The sequence below is a fragment of the Elgaria multicarinata genome, chromosome 9 (assembly GCF_023053635.1).
Source record: "Elgaria multicarinata webbii isolate HBS135686 ecotype San Diego chromosome 9, rElgMul1.1.pri, whole genome shotgun sequence".
NCBI lineage: Eukaryota > Metazoa > Chordata > Lepidosauria > Squamata > Anguidae > Elgaria > Elgaria multicarinata.
The window spans coordinates 90,551,415-90,564,548 of NC_086179.1; the positions used below are offsets into that span (position 1 = coordinate 90,551,415).

The 13,134-nt window shown below is 42.8% G+C and overlaps 2 protein-coding genes across 2 annotated transcripts in view; one reads left to right on the forward strand and one right to left on the reverse strand.

Moving 5' to 3' along the window:
* Positions 1-13,134, reverse strand: part of LOC134403819 (uncharacterized) — a 537,248-nt gene that overhangs the window by 433,116 nt on the left and 90,998 nt on the right. The window lies entirely within an intron of this gene.
* The window catches only part of SEMA3E (semaphorin 3E), a 248,335-nt gene that overhangs the window by 230,158 nt on the left and 5,043 nt on the right, over positions 1-13,134 (forward strand). Inside the window, exons 14-15 of the mRNA XM_063134310.1 lie at positions 3,486-3,652; positions 10,537-10,604. Coding sequence (XP_062990380.1) covers positions 3,486-3,652; positions 10,537-10,604 — 235 coding nt within the window. The remainder of the gene's footprint in view (positions 1-3,485; positions 3,653-10,536; positions 10,605-13,134) is intronic.

Sequence of the window (13,134 nt, forward strand, 5' to 3'; positions counted from 1 at the left end):
CTTCATTAAGGTCATAACCGGAAATGACAGCCAGTTCCCTCACATTCCCCCCTTTGATACACTCTTAGCGAAGGCACAGAGTGCTATCATTATCCTAGATTGTCATCATTGACAGGGACTGGCCTGTAATCCTGCAAGGCCATTAGATGCACTGCAGTACGTTTATCTGCAATTTGCTCTATCATGTCCTTCAAACTTTGTATAATCATTGGCATAAGACAGGGTAACAGCAAGCATAACATAATTCTTATAACAACAATACTGATCATCTCTTTTAGCCCACCAAACTAATTGAACCATGAGCCTAAGCCCTGGCCTGAAGTGAGCTTGGCCATGGGCGATTAGGAGGTATGACGGTTTGATTTGGTCAATAGGACAAGATAGTTTGGTTCAGCGTGGTAATGGTCTGACACGGGGTTTCTCCGATCTTGGGAGCCCCGGAAGATATTCTTTGGATGCACCACCTTCCAATTAGGGTGTTTGTCAGCATTTACTGACCATGGGGATTGGGGTCAGTGGTCTCATTATATGGCTGGCTGACATTGTATTCTTGGGCTTCCTAAGGCCATTGGTCTCCTAGGTTGGTTCCTCCGCATACATAACAATTAGATACATTCAGAGTCGCAGCGACAGTTTCTGCAAAAGTGACAAAAAGGTTGCGCGCTATCTCTGGCACTTCAAAAGGCTGTTCGACTTCTTTCTAAAGTCTTGGAAGAAGTGCTCTTGTATGGTGTGGCCTGTTTCTACAAACTGGGTGAGCTTCAGATAAATCCGCCCCAGGGGATCTGCTCCCCGTCCATGAATGCGGAGCCCGAATTGGTTCCCAAAAGTGGTCACGAACTGTTGTGGGTTAAAAACGGTAAAATTCACTAAGTTGCACTGTTGTGCTTTGCAGTTACTGAGGACTGGCACTTTGGTTAAAGAGGCGTGGATTTTACTAAGGGGGGGTGTTGTTGGATAAGTGGCCCACCATACACAGTTCTAATAAGGACAGCTGTTATCGCAATTGGCTTGTTTGGGGATGGTAGTCTGCATCGGGTCTGTGGAGGGGCATATATATTTGTCTTTGTGCATGTATGTTTTCTCCCAACTGAGATCCCCACACTGATCTGGCCAGTGGGAGATCTTACAAGGGTCTATGATCACAGAAGCTGGAGAATTTGGGGTTCTAAGGGGTATTTTCTGCAATAGTGTACCTTGCTGGTTAGCATCTCTGACCTCTAGGTGCCATTTAACAGGATTTTCTCCCTGGCAGGCTGTCCAGTACTCCGTGAGGTTTCCTTGTTGAAGGAAGCGGCCCCACGTTCGGGCGCCAGGAATGTTACGGAAAAACTGGAGCCCACACGGAGAAACCGGAGTCCACACCAAAGTTCTTGTCCAAACAGATAGCTTTATTCGCTAGCGAAACAGCAGCCCGGGATGAGTCCACGGGCAGCTGCCCTGGGGACTGGGAGGAGGGGCTTTTTATACACGCCCCTCATGCAGAGGAAACGCCCACACTTTTACACAAAGGAATTGCGTGCGCATCTTGGCAGCATAGCACAACCGGTTCAAACCTGTTCGGTAGGAATGTCTGCCTCGGACTTCAGGCATGCGCAAAGAACACGGCCTTCATTAAGGTCATAACCGGAAATGACAGCCAGTTCCCTCACATATCCAGAGCATTCCTCAAAACTGACCCTATCTCAAGAAGCAATTGGCAAACTATTTCATTCGCATGAACTACAATCACGGAATTGCACTATTAATATTGTTTGTAGTTTGCATAACAAGGGGATGTTCCAAGCCAGACCTGTCCAGCAGGTTTTCCCACTCACCCTGAGCTTACAACAATATATATTATACCATATTGCATCATATAACAAAAAACAGTGGCTCCATCCCATTCTAGCATGATCACAAAATGGAAACCTTCCTGGGAGGTTATGCAGATGATCTGCTGATTTGCAGACTGGGGTCATTTCAAATCTTATCTCAGCCACAAACTCACTGTATTAACTTAGGCAAACCACCATTCTCTCGTCCTCATCACCCCTTATGCAATATGGCGGTGATAATACCGATCTTCCTGCACTAGAGACCTTCTAAAGCAATTTTTTGAATTGGGGGAAAATGTAAGAATGAAATTTATAGCTGTATTAATTGGATACAGCTTAGGGCCCTTTAAAACCCATGCCCTGTTTCGGATGGGCCCACAGGGAGACACCAGACACTCGTTGAAACCAAAAACACACCGTCAGCACTGGCTGCATTTTATCGATTTTATTTATTTATTTATTTATTTATTTATTACATTTTTATACCGCCCAATAGCCGAAGCTCTCTGGGCGGTTCACAAAAATTAAAACCACAGTAAAACACCCAACAGTTTAAAACACAATTACGAAATACAGTATAAAAAGCGCAACCAGGATAAAACCACACAGCAAAGTTGATATAGGATTAAAATACAAAGTTAAAACAGTAAAATTTAAATTTAAGTTAAAATTAAGTGTTAAAATACTGAGTGAATAAAAAGGTCTTCAGCTGGCGACGAAAGCAGTACAGTGTAGGCGCCAAGCGGACCTCTCTGGGGAGCTCGTTCCACAACCGGGGTGCCACAGCGGAGAAAGCCCTCCTCCTAGTAGTGACTAAAGTACTGAAAGCCATTAATACATGACAAATAGATGGAAGATGGATACCATGGTACTTGTTAACAAGTTTAGAACAGGAGGTGAAGACACAACTTATAGGCTTACAGGAACACAGTTACAGCTTCCTGCTGGGAATGACTGCACTCAGTATCTTACTTGTACAGCTTTACATTTGAACATACTGTGTGGTATGATTGGCTACTGTACCCTTTTATGTGTATCTCTTTATACCTGTCCATACCTCTCCTTCATGTCATTTGTTATGCCTCTTTTCTCCGGATGACCTTTATCCACCAAAACCCCCTAATTTCTACACCAAGATTATTGTACTCTTACTATTGCTACGTTCATTTCTCAGTTTTAACTATAAGATGACAGATTTCTGAACTGTCTAGCATAACCTGAAGGGAAAAGCTTGTTTCCTCCCCGTAATCCTTTGGTGTTTACTGATTTATGTACCTTCGCCTTTGTCTGTGTTTCTTGTCCTCAGAGTCACTTCTTCCTCTTTTATATGATTTCACTTTCTAAATGCCTCAAACTTTGGTCAACCTAAACTTATGCAGGATTCTTCTAACCTACAAAGAGGCATGTAGAAAATGCAACACCACTTCTTCCCTTCTTTTATTCCGGTTTCAGAGCTAAGTTACAGGTTAGAAGAGGCAGTGCTTCTCCAGGCAAACTGGTTCCTTAAATAAGCATTTTTGGATCAGTTTTCCACCATACCATAGAACTCTAGGCACTGACCTTTATATTGATAGTATAGCTATAAAGATTTTGTATGAAGCAGTGGATAATCAGTATATGTTAGATGTAGCCTTCTGTTGTTTTGAAGTACTGGTATTTCCCTTACAGCAACAAATTTATGTTGGATCTGAGTCTGCCGTTGCACAATTAAAGTTCCATCAGTGTGACATGTACGGAACGGCCTGTGCTGACTGCTGCCTAGCAAGAGATCCTTACTGTGCTTGGGATGGGATCTCCTGTTCCAGATACTACCCAACAGGAACACAGGCGAAGAGGTGAGAAGCCTAAAATCATATGGCCTCTTGGCAAAAGCGTATTGGCAAAATCTTATTGGTTTTTCTGTACCAGGCGGAAATGGTTTAATTTCTTCTTTCAAAGTGTCTTTTGCAATTACAGTTCTGTCCTTCCCTGGAGGTCTTCAATGTGTTGGGGATGGATTTCATGCATCAAGCGGGGAAGATGGCCAACAAGTCTCCCTCCAACTCTTTGATTCTATTATTCCAAACTGATGGTTTGGGAAAATTAGCCAATGACTTTTTAGCATAGCATTGAAGGATCTATACTAACATACTAGCATACAGTGGTGTGCAGAATATTTTTATTTTGGTCTTCTTTCTTCAGCAGTCAGATTGCTGTACTGTTTTTTCACTTTTTCTTTTTTCAAGACATCTTTCATGAGACATAATATAATGAATAATACATGTTTAAAGGGTAGCTGCTCAGAAAAGAAAGAAAGAAAAAACCACCATGTTGCCAACGTGCATTGATTCGCTTGAACTGGTTTAGGCATTGAACCATAAGGTATTTCTGACTGTAGAAGAAAGAAAATCACAATCAAATATTCTTCGTAGGCTGGAGGCACACGATAGGAAAAAGAGCACACAGGGGAGATTCACAGAAATCTGAGCCCGAACATACTAGCTAATCAGACACTGGCTGTAGCCTTTCAGCCTTGCCCCAGCACCTACTGGTTCCTCTCTGTTCGGCCCTGGTTAGGCCTCATCTAGAGTATTGTGTCCAGTTCTGGGCACCACACTTCAAGAAGGACGCAGACAAGCTGGAGAGTGTTCAGAGGAGGACAACCAGGATGATCAGGGGTCTGGAAACAAAGCCCTATGAAGAGAGACTGAAAAGAACTGGGCATGTTTAGCCTGGAGAAGAGAAGACTGAGGGGAGACATGATAACACTCTTCAAATACTTAAAAGGTTGTCACGCAGAGGAGGGCCAGGATCTCTTCTCGATCCTCCCAGAGTGCAGGACACAGAATAAAGGGCTCAAGTTAAAGGAAGCCAGATTCCGGCTGGACATCAGGAGAAACTTCCTGACGGTTAGAGCAGTACGACAATGGAACCAGTTGCCTAGGGAGGTTGTGGACTCTCCCACATTAGAGGCATTCAAGAGGCAGCTGGTCAACCATCTGTCAGGTATGCTTTAGGGTGGATTCCTGCATTGAGCAGGGGATTGGACTTGATGAACTTTTAGGCCCCTTCCAACTTCTATGATTCATGGTATCTTGCTTGTTCATTACGACTGTTGCCTCCTCCTCCCATGACTTCCTCCTAATGGGGAAAGCTCAAACACCCACTTGTGGGGCCCTTTTTTAGCCCTGGCCAAACAGAGGAAGCAGTGATGGGCTGGGTGGAAAGAGGAACATCCAGCAGGTTGGGACAAGACAGAAAGCCTCCAGGTAGTGTTTGAATTGCTGGGATCTTTGATGGTTCACATTTGAAGGTTAGCTCAGCGCGCATCTGAAGAACACACTCCAAGCTGGCTCTCTCGCTCTTTATTTTATTTATTTATTTAATTAATTTAAAAGTCATTAAAATAAATAAAACCATTATCAAAACCATTCTACAACTCCAGTCAAATTGCAATGCAGTCAAAATAGAAGTAGATAAATAGTGATACTGTGAGAATATATCTAAGCTTAGTAATATTATACAAATAAATCAAATACCAACCAAAATGGATTTGTCAGGAACAAGTCCTGTCAGACTAATTTGATCTCATTTTTTGATCTGGTAACCTTCCTTGTGGACTGTGGGAATGCTGTGGATGTCATATACCTTGACTTCAGCAAAGTTTTTGAAAAAGAGCCCCATGACATTCTGATTAATAAACTAGCTAAAAGTGGGCTAGATGGAACAACTATTAGGTGGATTCACAGTTGGCTACAGAATCGGACTCAAAGAGTACTTCTCAATGGAACCTTCTCAAACTGAGGAGAGGCAATGAGTGGGGTACCGCAGGGATCAGTCCTGGGCCCAGTGCTCTTCAACATTTTTATTAAGGATTTGGAACAGGAGGTGCAGGGAACGCTTATCAAATTTGCAGATGACACCAAATTGGGTGGAATAGCTAATACCCTCGAAGACAGAAACAAACTTCAAAGTGATCTTGATAGGCTGGAGTGCTGGGCTGAAAACAACAGAATGAAATTTAATAGGGATAAATGCCAAGTTCTACATTTAGGAAATAGAAACCAAAGGCACAGTTAGAAGATGGGGGATACTTGACTCAGCAATACTACAAATGAGAAGGATCTTGGAATTGTTGTAGATCGCGAGCTGAATATGAGCCAACAGTGCGATATGGCTGCAAGAAAGGCAAATGCTATTTTGGGCTGCATTAATAGAAGTATAGCTTCCAAATCACGTGAGGTACTGGTTCCTCTCTATTCGGCCCTGGTTAGGCCTCATCTAGAGTATTGCATCCAGTTCTGGGCTCCACAGTTCAAGAAGGATGCAGACAAGCTGGAGCGTGTTCAGAGGAGGGCAACCAGGATGATCAGCGGTCTGGAAACAAAGCCCTATGAAGAGAGACTTAAAGAACTGGGCATGTTTGGCCTGGAGAAGAGAAGATTGAGGGGGGACATGATAGCACTCTACAAATACTTAAAAGGTTGTCACACAGAGGAGGGCCAGGATCTCTTCTCGATCCTCCCAGAGTGCAGGACACGAAATAACGGGCTCAAGTTAAAGGAAGCCAGATTCCAGCTGGACATCAGGAAAAACTTCCTGACTTTTAGAGCAGTACGACAATGGAATCAGTTGCCTGGTGAGGTTGTGGGCTCTCCCACACCAGAGGCATTCAAGAGGCAGCTGGACAACCATCTGTCAGGGATGCTTTAGGGTGGATTCCTGCATTGAGCATGGGGTTGGACTCGATGGCCTTGTAGGCCCCTTCCAACTCTGCTATTCTATGATTCTATGATTCTTGTAAATATAATATTAAAACAACATTAAATCATATTCAGCGTTGCATGTGAATTAATATTGCCCTGGACCTTGTTATTCCAAAAGGAAATAAACAGGCTGCATTTTTCTGTAAATTTATGTTCCTACTGTGTTCTTTCCCTCAGTCTAACTACGTTAGTTAATTTAATCATTTTTACTATGTCCCATCCACTTATCAAGTACTGGAGAACTAATTTCTCATTATAACCAAGCTGTTTTTGATATATTCATAACCATTTCAACATCCGCCTCCAGTACCAAAGCCTTAATATAACAGAATAAAACCACCAATACTTTGGATGGCATATCATATCCTGTGGTATCTTTAATCTTTTTCAGGATTAATATCCACCATCTTCAGATAACGTCTGATTTTTAGGCATGACAAAAAGATATGAATCATATCTGCTTTTAATGAGCCTCATCTCAAATGCTTATCACTCAAACCAGCATAGATTGTATTCAGCTTCTGAGGAGTCAAGTACCACCAACAAACCATCTTGAAAAACCTCATTTTAAGTTTCAAACATAATGTTGTTTTAGGTACCTTAATCTATACCCATTTCCATATTTCTGCTCATCCAATTTCCAACTTTACCTGATCCTGACTTTTAGACGATTCCATTTTAATGATCATTTTATAAATAACACTCAGTATTCCCTGTGACTTATTGGAGTGAATCAATATTTCAAATTCAGTGCTTTCGGGGAGCCATATTTCTGAAACAAGTGTTTAACAATATCCCTCATTTGCAAGTATCGAAGAAATGAAAGTTGGGTTTGCTGCGTTTTTGTATAATTTGATGATAAGATTGAATTCATCCGTTTATTAATAATTTCCCTAAATTTATCAATCCAGCCTCCTCTCAGAAGTTCATATTTCTCAATAAACCCTGTTCCTTCACTGTCATTCGTGGTAGTGATATACCTGGACTTAGTCTGCTCTTAAATTTTTGCAATACTGAAAATAAAGTACTACTATATGGGTTTATTTTCATAAGTGCTGTGACTTCCTTACTGCAGTACCAGAATGTGCTTTATTCATTTGCCTTGAGAGATTTTCTTGTTCCAAAGTAGTTTCATTACGATTTTTTATTGTACATCTATCTTCAGTCATGGATACATTCAAATGAGAATAGCTGGCCGGATCTACACTAAAGCACTTTATAACAGTTTTGACAACTGTTGAGGCCCAAGACACACTCCATATACAGTTGTCAAAACTGTTACTAAGCGCTTTAAAGCAGTAGTATAGATCCGGCCCTGGTTGAGAGCCACCGTGGCTCCAGTGCTGGGTTTGGGTGTGGGAATCCCAGCTTCAAATCCCTACTGAGCTTTACAAGTCAACATGAACCCTTTGATGATTTTCCAATTCAACTTACCGCACAGGTTTTCTGTGAGTTTTAAATGTCACTCTGCTCCTTGGAGGAACATCAGGATATATGTGTGTCATGGGGTGGGCAATGCATGCCCCATAGGCTGCTTGTGAGTGCGCCCCCCCACCACTTTTCTCTTTTGCAGCTCCCTGCCTCCGAATTTGGTGGGGCAGAGGCAGCAAAATATCCAGTACAACAATCTGTTAGACAAACTATGTATTGACACGTGACACCAGGAGTAGGCAACATCAGTGGGCCTGGGGGGGAAGGTGTTTAGTGGCACTGTGACAACAGAAGTGTGAGCTTTGGTGGGGGGGAAAGGGGGTTGAGAGGGTGGAAATTGGTCCCCAGATCCCTTGAGGTTGTCCACTCCTGGGGTAACATGACAATACCATAGCTGTACTCTAATGGTGAGCTCTTTATGATTATTCCTTACTATTAAGTTTCAATGAAACCGTGGGAGAGCTTTCCCAAACACAGTTTATTCAAATGACATTTGTTCTGTGAGCCCTTTGGAACATAGGATACCACAAGAGCCTAAGAATCACCCTGTGTGATCCATTCATCCATCCCATCTAATGGAGCATTCGGTCTCCAACCATGATTCACCAGATGCCCTTGGGAAGCTCCACAGAAATGCATGAGGGAGCATGCTCTCTTGGCTGATTTTCCTAAAAGCATAGCATGTATTTCCTTTTCCAGTGACATGACTCCCAAACCTTTAGAAAAAGTGTGAACGTGGCTCACATCAAACTAGCACAACATATCTTCAGCATAGGAAGGAGATGGCTGTATTTCTATCTTTAGAAATGCTTCACATTCTTCAACAACAGCAAAAAAAAAAAAAAAAAGATATTGCATAGCCATTACATTTTACGACTATTTTGCAGAATTAAGAGTTTTCAGAAAAGAATGATGGGATGAATAAGGCATTGTGGGCAGGTCTAGGGAAGAGAGCAGATTAAAGAATTAAACTGATAATACACAAGGTGCAATCTAAAGAAAATTCTTCACATCTAAACCCCTCTGAAAAATAGATTAGATACAATCAAGATGGACAGTCAAAATATCTTCTGGGTTTTGAGGCTTGGCAGCTGCATTTTTTAAAGCTTTCCCTCCCCCCCAGCCCCCACCCAAAACAGAGATGGCTAGAAACTTGATTTTGTTAAACAAATATGCTCCTACACAGCTGTATTCTATATGGCATAATAGTGTCATCAAGATGTATAGACTCATTCCCCCTGTTGAGATATTTGGAAAGGCATGAAACAGAACATTACATAAAGCTCATCTTTTGGCCAGAACATGTACCAGAAACGAGGGGAAGATGAGAAAAGATTCTGTTTCAAAACCCATTTGCTAGCAAATTCATTTTTGTTTAAATGTCAGAGCCGAAATGGGAATTGCCAAAGCATTTCTGCACTTGATGTCATGTTCCCTAAACATCATTCAAGCAAACACTCCCAACAGAATAACTTGAGATTATTCCTGTGTTTAAAGCAAATAGATTTTGGCTCCTGCACATGGACAAGGTTAAAAAATGTATTGTCCCATCTGGACTTGGACAAATGAAGAATTGTTCCCTACTGTGCGTACATTAATTGGATAGTGTATTTTTATTGCAAATTAGATGCTCATGTAATCGTATATATTTTTTATAAACCGAAACATGTGGTAACAATCCAGCAAGCAGGTTGATGAGATTTCCAACGCCCTTTGATGTCAATGTTGCTTTCTTTGCCTGGGAAAACCCAAACACTGATTAGTCGTGTTCCTGAACCCAGGGAATATGTTTTGATTTAGTTCTTAATGAAGAACATATACTTCCTACTCTGGGCTTTTCTTAATTCAGTCCATTTCTCTTTCCTTGTAAGAGAGAAAGACAGATGAGTGCAGTCCACAGGGTAGACATCCTCATTCCATCATGACATTGCTCCTCTCCTGAAATTTAGGTGAAGCGGGCTATGGTAGGACAAGATACACCAGTTGAATTTTTTCAGCCCACACAGCTATTGAGGACACAGCCTTCCCAAACCTGGTGCCTTCCAGATAGGTTGGAACACAAGGCCCATCAATCCCAACCAGCATGGCTGGCTGGGGATGATGTATGCTGTTGTAGCACCAGCAAAATGCATCTATTAGCTAACATAGCCTACTCTGTCCCACAGAGGGTGCTAGCTATAGGAGAATGTCTTGCTTACTAAGTAAGCACTAAAGAAATCACCGTCATCTATACCCCACAAACATGAGAAATGCTACTTTGAACCTGAGGATGGTGGTTCCCTCCACCAGGCAATACAGCCTAAGATTTACTTCTTACTACCTATGTCTGGACTGTACCACTCTAACTGTAATGGTATGTAGGTGTGCACATGATGGTATGCTCATCCGATGATGATGATGATGATGATGTTGATGGTGGTGATGATGATGATAATGATGTCCCTCTACATAGAAAACTAGATGTCAAGGAGAAGCCTTTTATCCTGTTCACAACCTTGAGTATCTGTATTTTTTTTAAAAAAAAATGCTTTTCTTTTCCCTAGACGTTTCCGCAGACAAGATGTCCGTCATGGAAATGCAGCACAGCAGTGCTTTGGCCAGCAATTTCTCGGTAATTCCCGTGCAATCCATTAAGAATATTTTTGTGAGTCAATACAAGGAGCTTAACAGTCCATACTTTATCAAGGAGAAGCCCTAAAACCCTTAGAATCATATCCTGCAGTATGCTTATGGAAGACTACTGTAGAAATATCTTCCTGACTAGTATTATAAATAAGTTTATAAGTCAAGCCAGAAGCCTGAGGATCACATTCAGGAACCTGTTTAGACACAAAGATTTCTCTTGCAAGGATTTTTTTTTTAAAAAAATTAGCATTTGCAGTATTCCAACAAACAGTGATATATTTGTAAAAAGACAATTTTTTGAGCACTAACCTTGCTGGATTATGCAACTTTACCCTTCTGCATCTGTTACATTTTTATCGAATGAAGAGACGCAATTTCATTCCTGCAGCTCTCAAAGTTTTTAAAGCCAAGCCTATAGCCCAGTTGCTCTTTGGGATTCCAATTTGGGCTGATACCAATTTAAAATCACGAGATAGTGCAGTCCAAATTTCTTAGACAAATTTTTGCAGTACCTAACTGTGTTCCTAATGTTGCTTTGCAGCTTGAGGCTGGTGTTATTTTCTATCCATACACAGGCCTGGATGAGGACACTTACTTACTGGCTGTGGCTGCATTTAACTGCCACGGGTCTGCTCCCCCTGATACTGAGAGACTCCCATAAAAGTAGTTGGATGAAAGCTGCTAATAAGAGGTTAAATTTAGCTGGTGCAAATAAAATTTGATTTGATTTTGATTTGTTTCTCACACATAGGGCACTCTTGTGCAGCCAGAAGATATCATGTCCCTGTCTTAGCTCTACTCCCCATCGTCTCAGGTTGAGCACCAAAGTCTGAATGGGAAATTCTACTTGGGAGTAGCTGCTTGTGCTTTGAAGTTCTGTGCGGTCCAGATGTATTGTGTTGGAGAATTGCAGCTCCCAAGTAGAATTTCTCATCCAGACCTTTGTCCTCAACATGGGGGCCCAGGGTGGGGAGGAGTGCATTCTCAAGGGGAGGGCCCGGAGTGCAGCACTACTTCTCCAGCAAACCGTGAGTGCCCTACAGACATGTACATAGGGCTTCTGTGTCAGGAAGGCCTGCTGGGACTCAAACACAGAGGCCTGGTCACAGGTGTCCCTTGTATTCAGTTTCTCTCTCTCTCTCTCTCTCTCTCACACACACACACACGAGAGCTAAATCAGCTTATTGGTTCCTCCTAAACACTTGGCTATAAATCTTTCCAATTCAGGCTTGGTTCTTTGCCTGGGCAAGAGGCCCTGATGTGCATATGGTTCCCTAAGCTCTGTTTAAGTATTTCCACCTACCTGGTCTTCCCATCTACCTGCTGTTCTCTCCATCTATAAGATTTCTCATCGGTCTGCTTAGAAATCTTTGTCTTAGTCTCCACAGCAACCAGCTGCCCTCCCTGTTCCACCCATCTTGGGTTGGACTACTGAGCTTACACCCTTTCCTTGACTCTGCTTCTGTTGATTTTGAGCTTCATCACACTACCGTTATAGCCTGCTATCACGGCACAATCCATGCAAAGCAGTTGTTGTTATTGTCAACAAGCATCATCACATGAGCCAACGAGCCTCTGCCCTGCTCCAGCGCACGACCCAGGAGGTCTGGGCCGGGCTCCGCAGTGCTTGCTTGGGGCTGGCGAGGGAGCTGGTCAGGTGGCCCTGCCCCTCGTCTTGCTGCTCCACACGTACCCCGGGAGGGCTGGGCCTGCTCCGGGCTCCACGGTGCTCATTTGGGGACTGGCGAGGGGGCAGGATGGGTGGCTCTGCACCTCATCATCCTTCTGTGCCCCCAGTGGCTGCTGAAGAAGAATGTCACTTAATGAGGGCAAAAATACTTTGCTACAAGGGGAGGAAGAACCGCAATCAGGGCAGGACATAGTCAACATCATCTGAGTCCTTCACCACGATAGCAGACAATAACGTGGGTGTCTTGCGAGTCCTTTGCATGGATTGTGCCATGATAGTAGGCTATAATGGTAGTGTGATGAAGCTCTTCGTGTTCTAGGACAGCTGTGGGCAACTTCGGGCTTCCCAGATGCTCTAGCCTACAACTCCCACCATCCCTCACCATTGGCTAGTGTTGATGGGAGTTGTAGCCCAAAATATCTGGAGGACCACAAGTTCTAGGACCTGACAGGAGATGTCAGAAGAGATTAGAGTCTGGCATTTACAATGAACCATTGGATCAATACACACATGCGCCAACACACGCACTCACTCCGCACCTTAAGGGGCTAAGAAAAAAGTGTCCTCATTGGCATAAATGGGGATTTTTTTTCTAAGCCCCATACCTGTGCAAGAGGGAATTATCAGTTAAATTGCAGGGGGAGAGGGGAATAGAGGGGAAAGAATTAAACCTTTCTTTCCTACACGGGGTGTCCTGATGAAAATTGGATCCCCCAACAAGTAAAAAGTCATAGTTGTCTTTAACATAACATATAGTTGAGCCTTTAGTTACCATCAACTCTAATTCCAATTATACCAAATTTTGTCCAATAATCCTAAAGGAGAA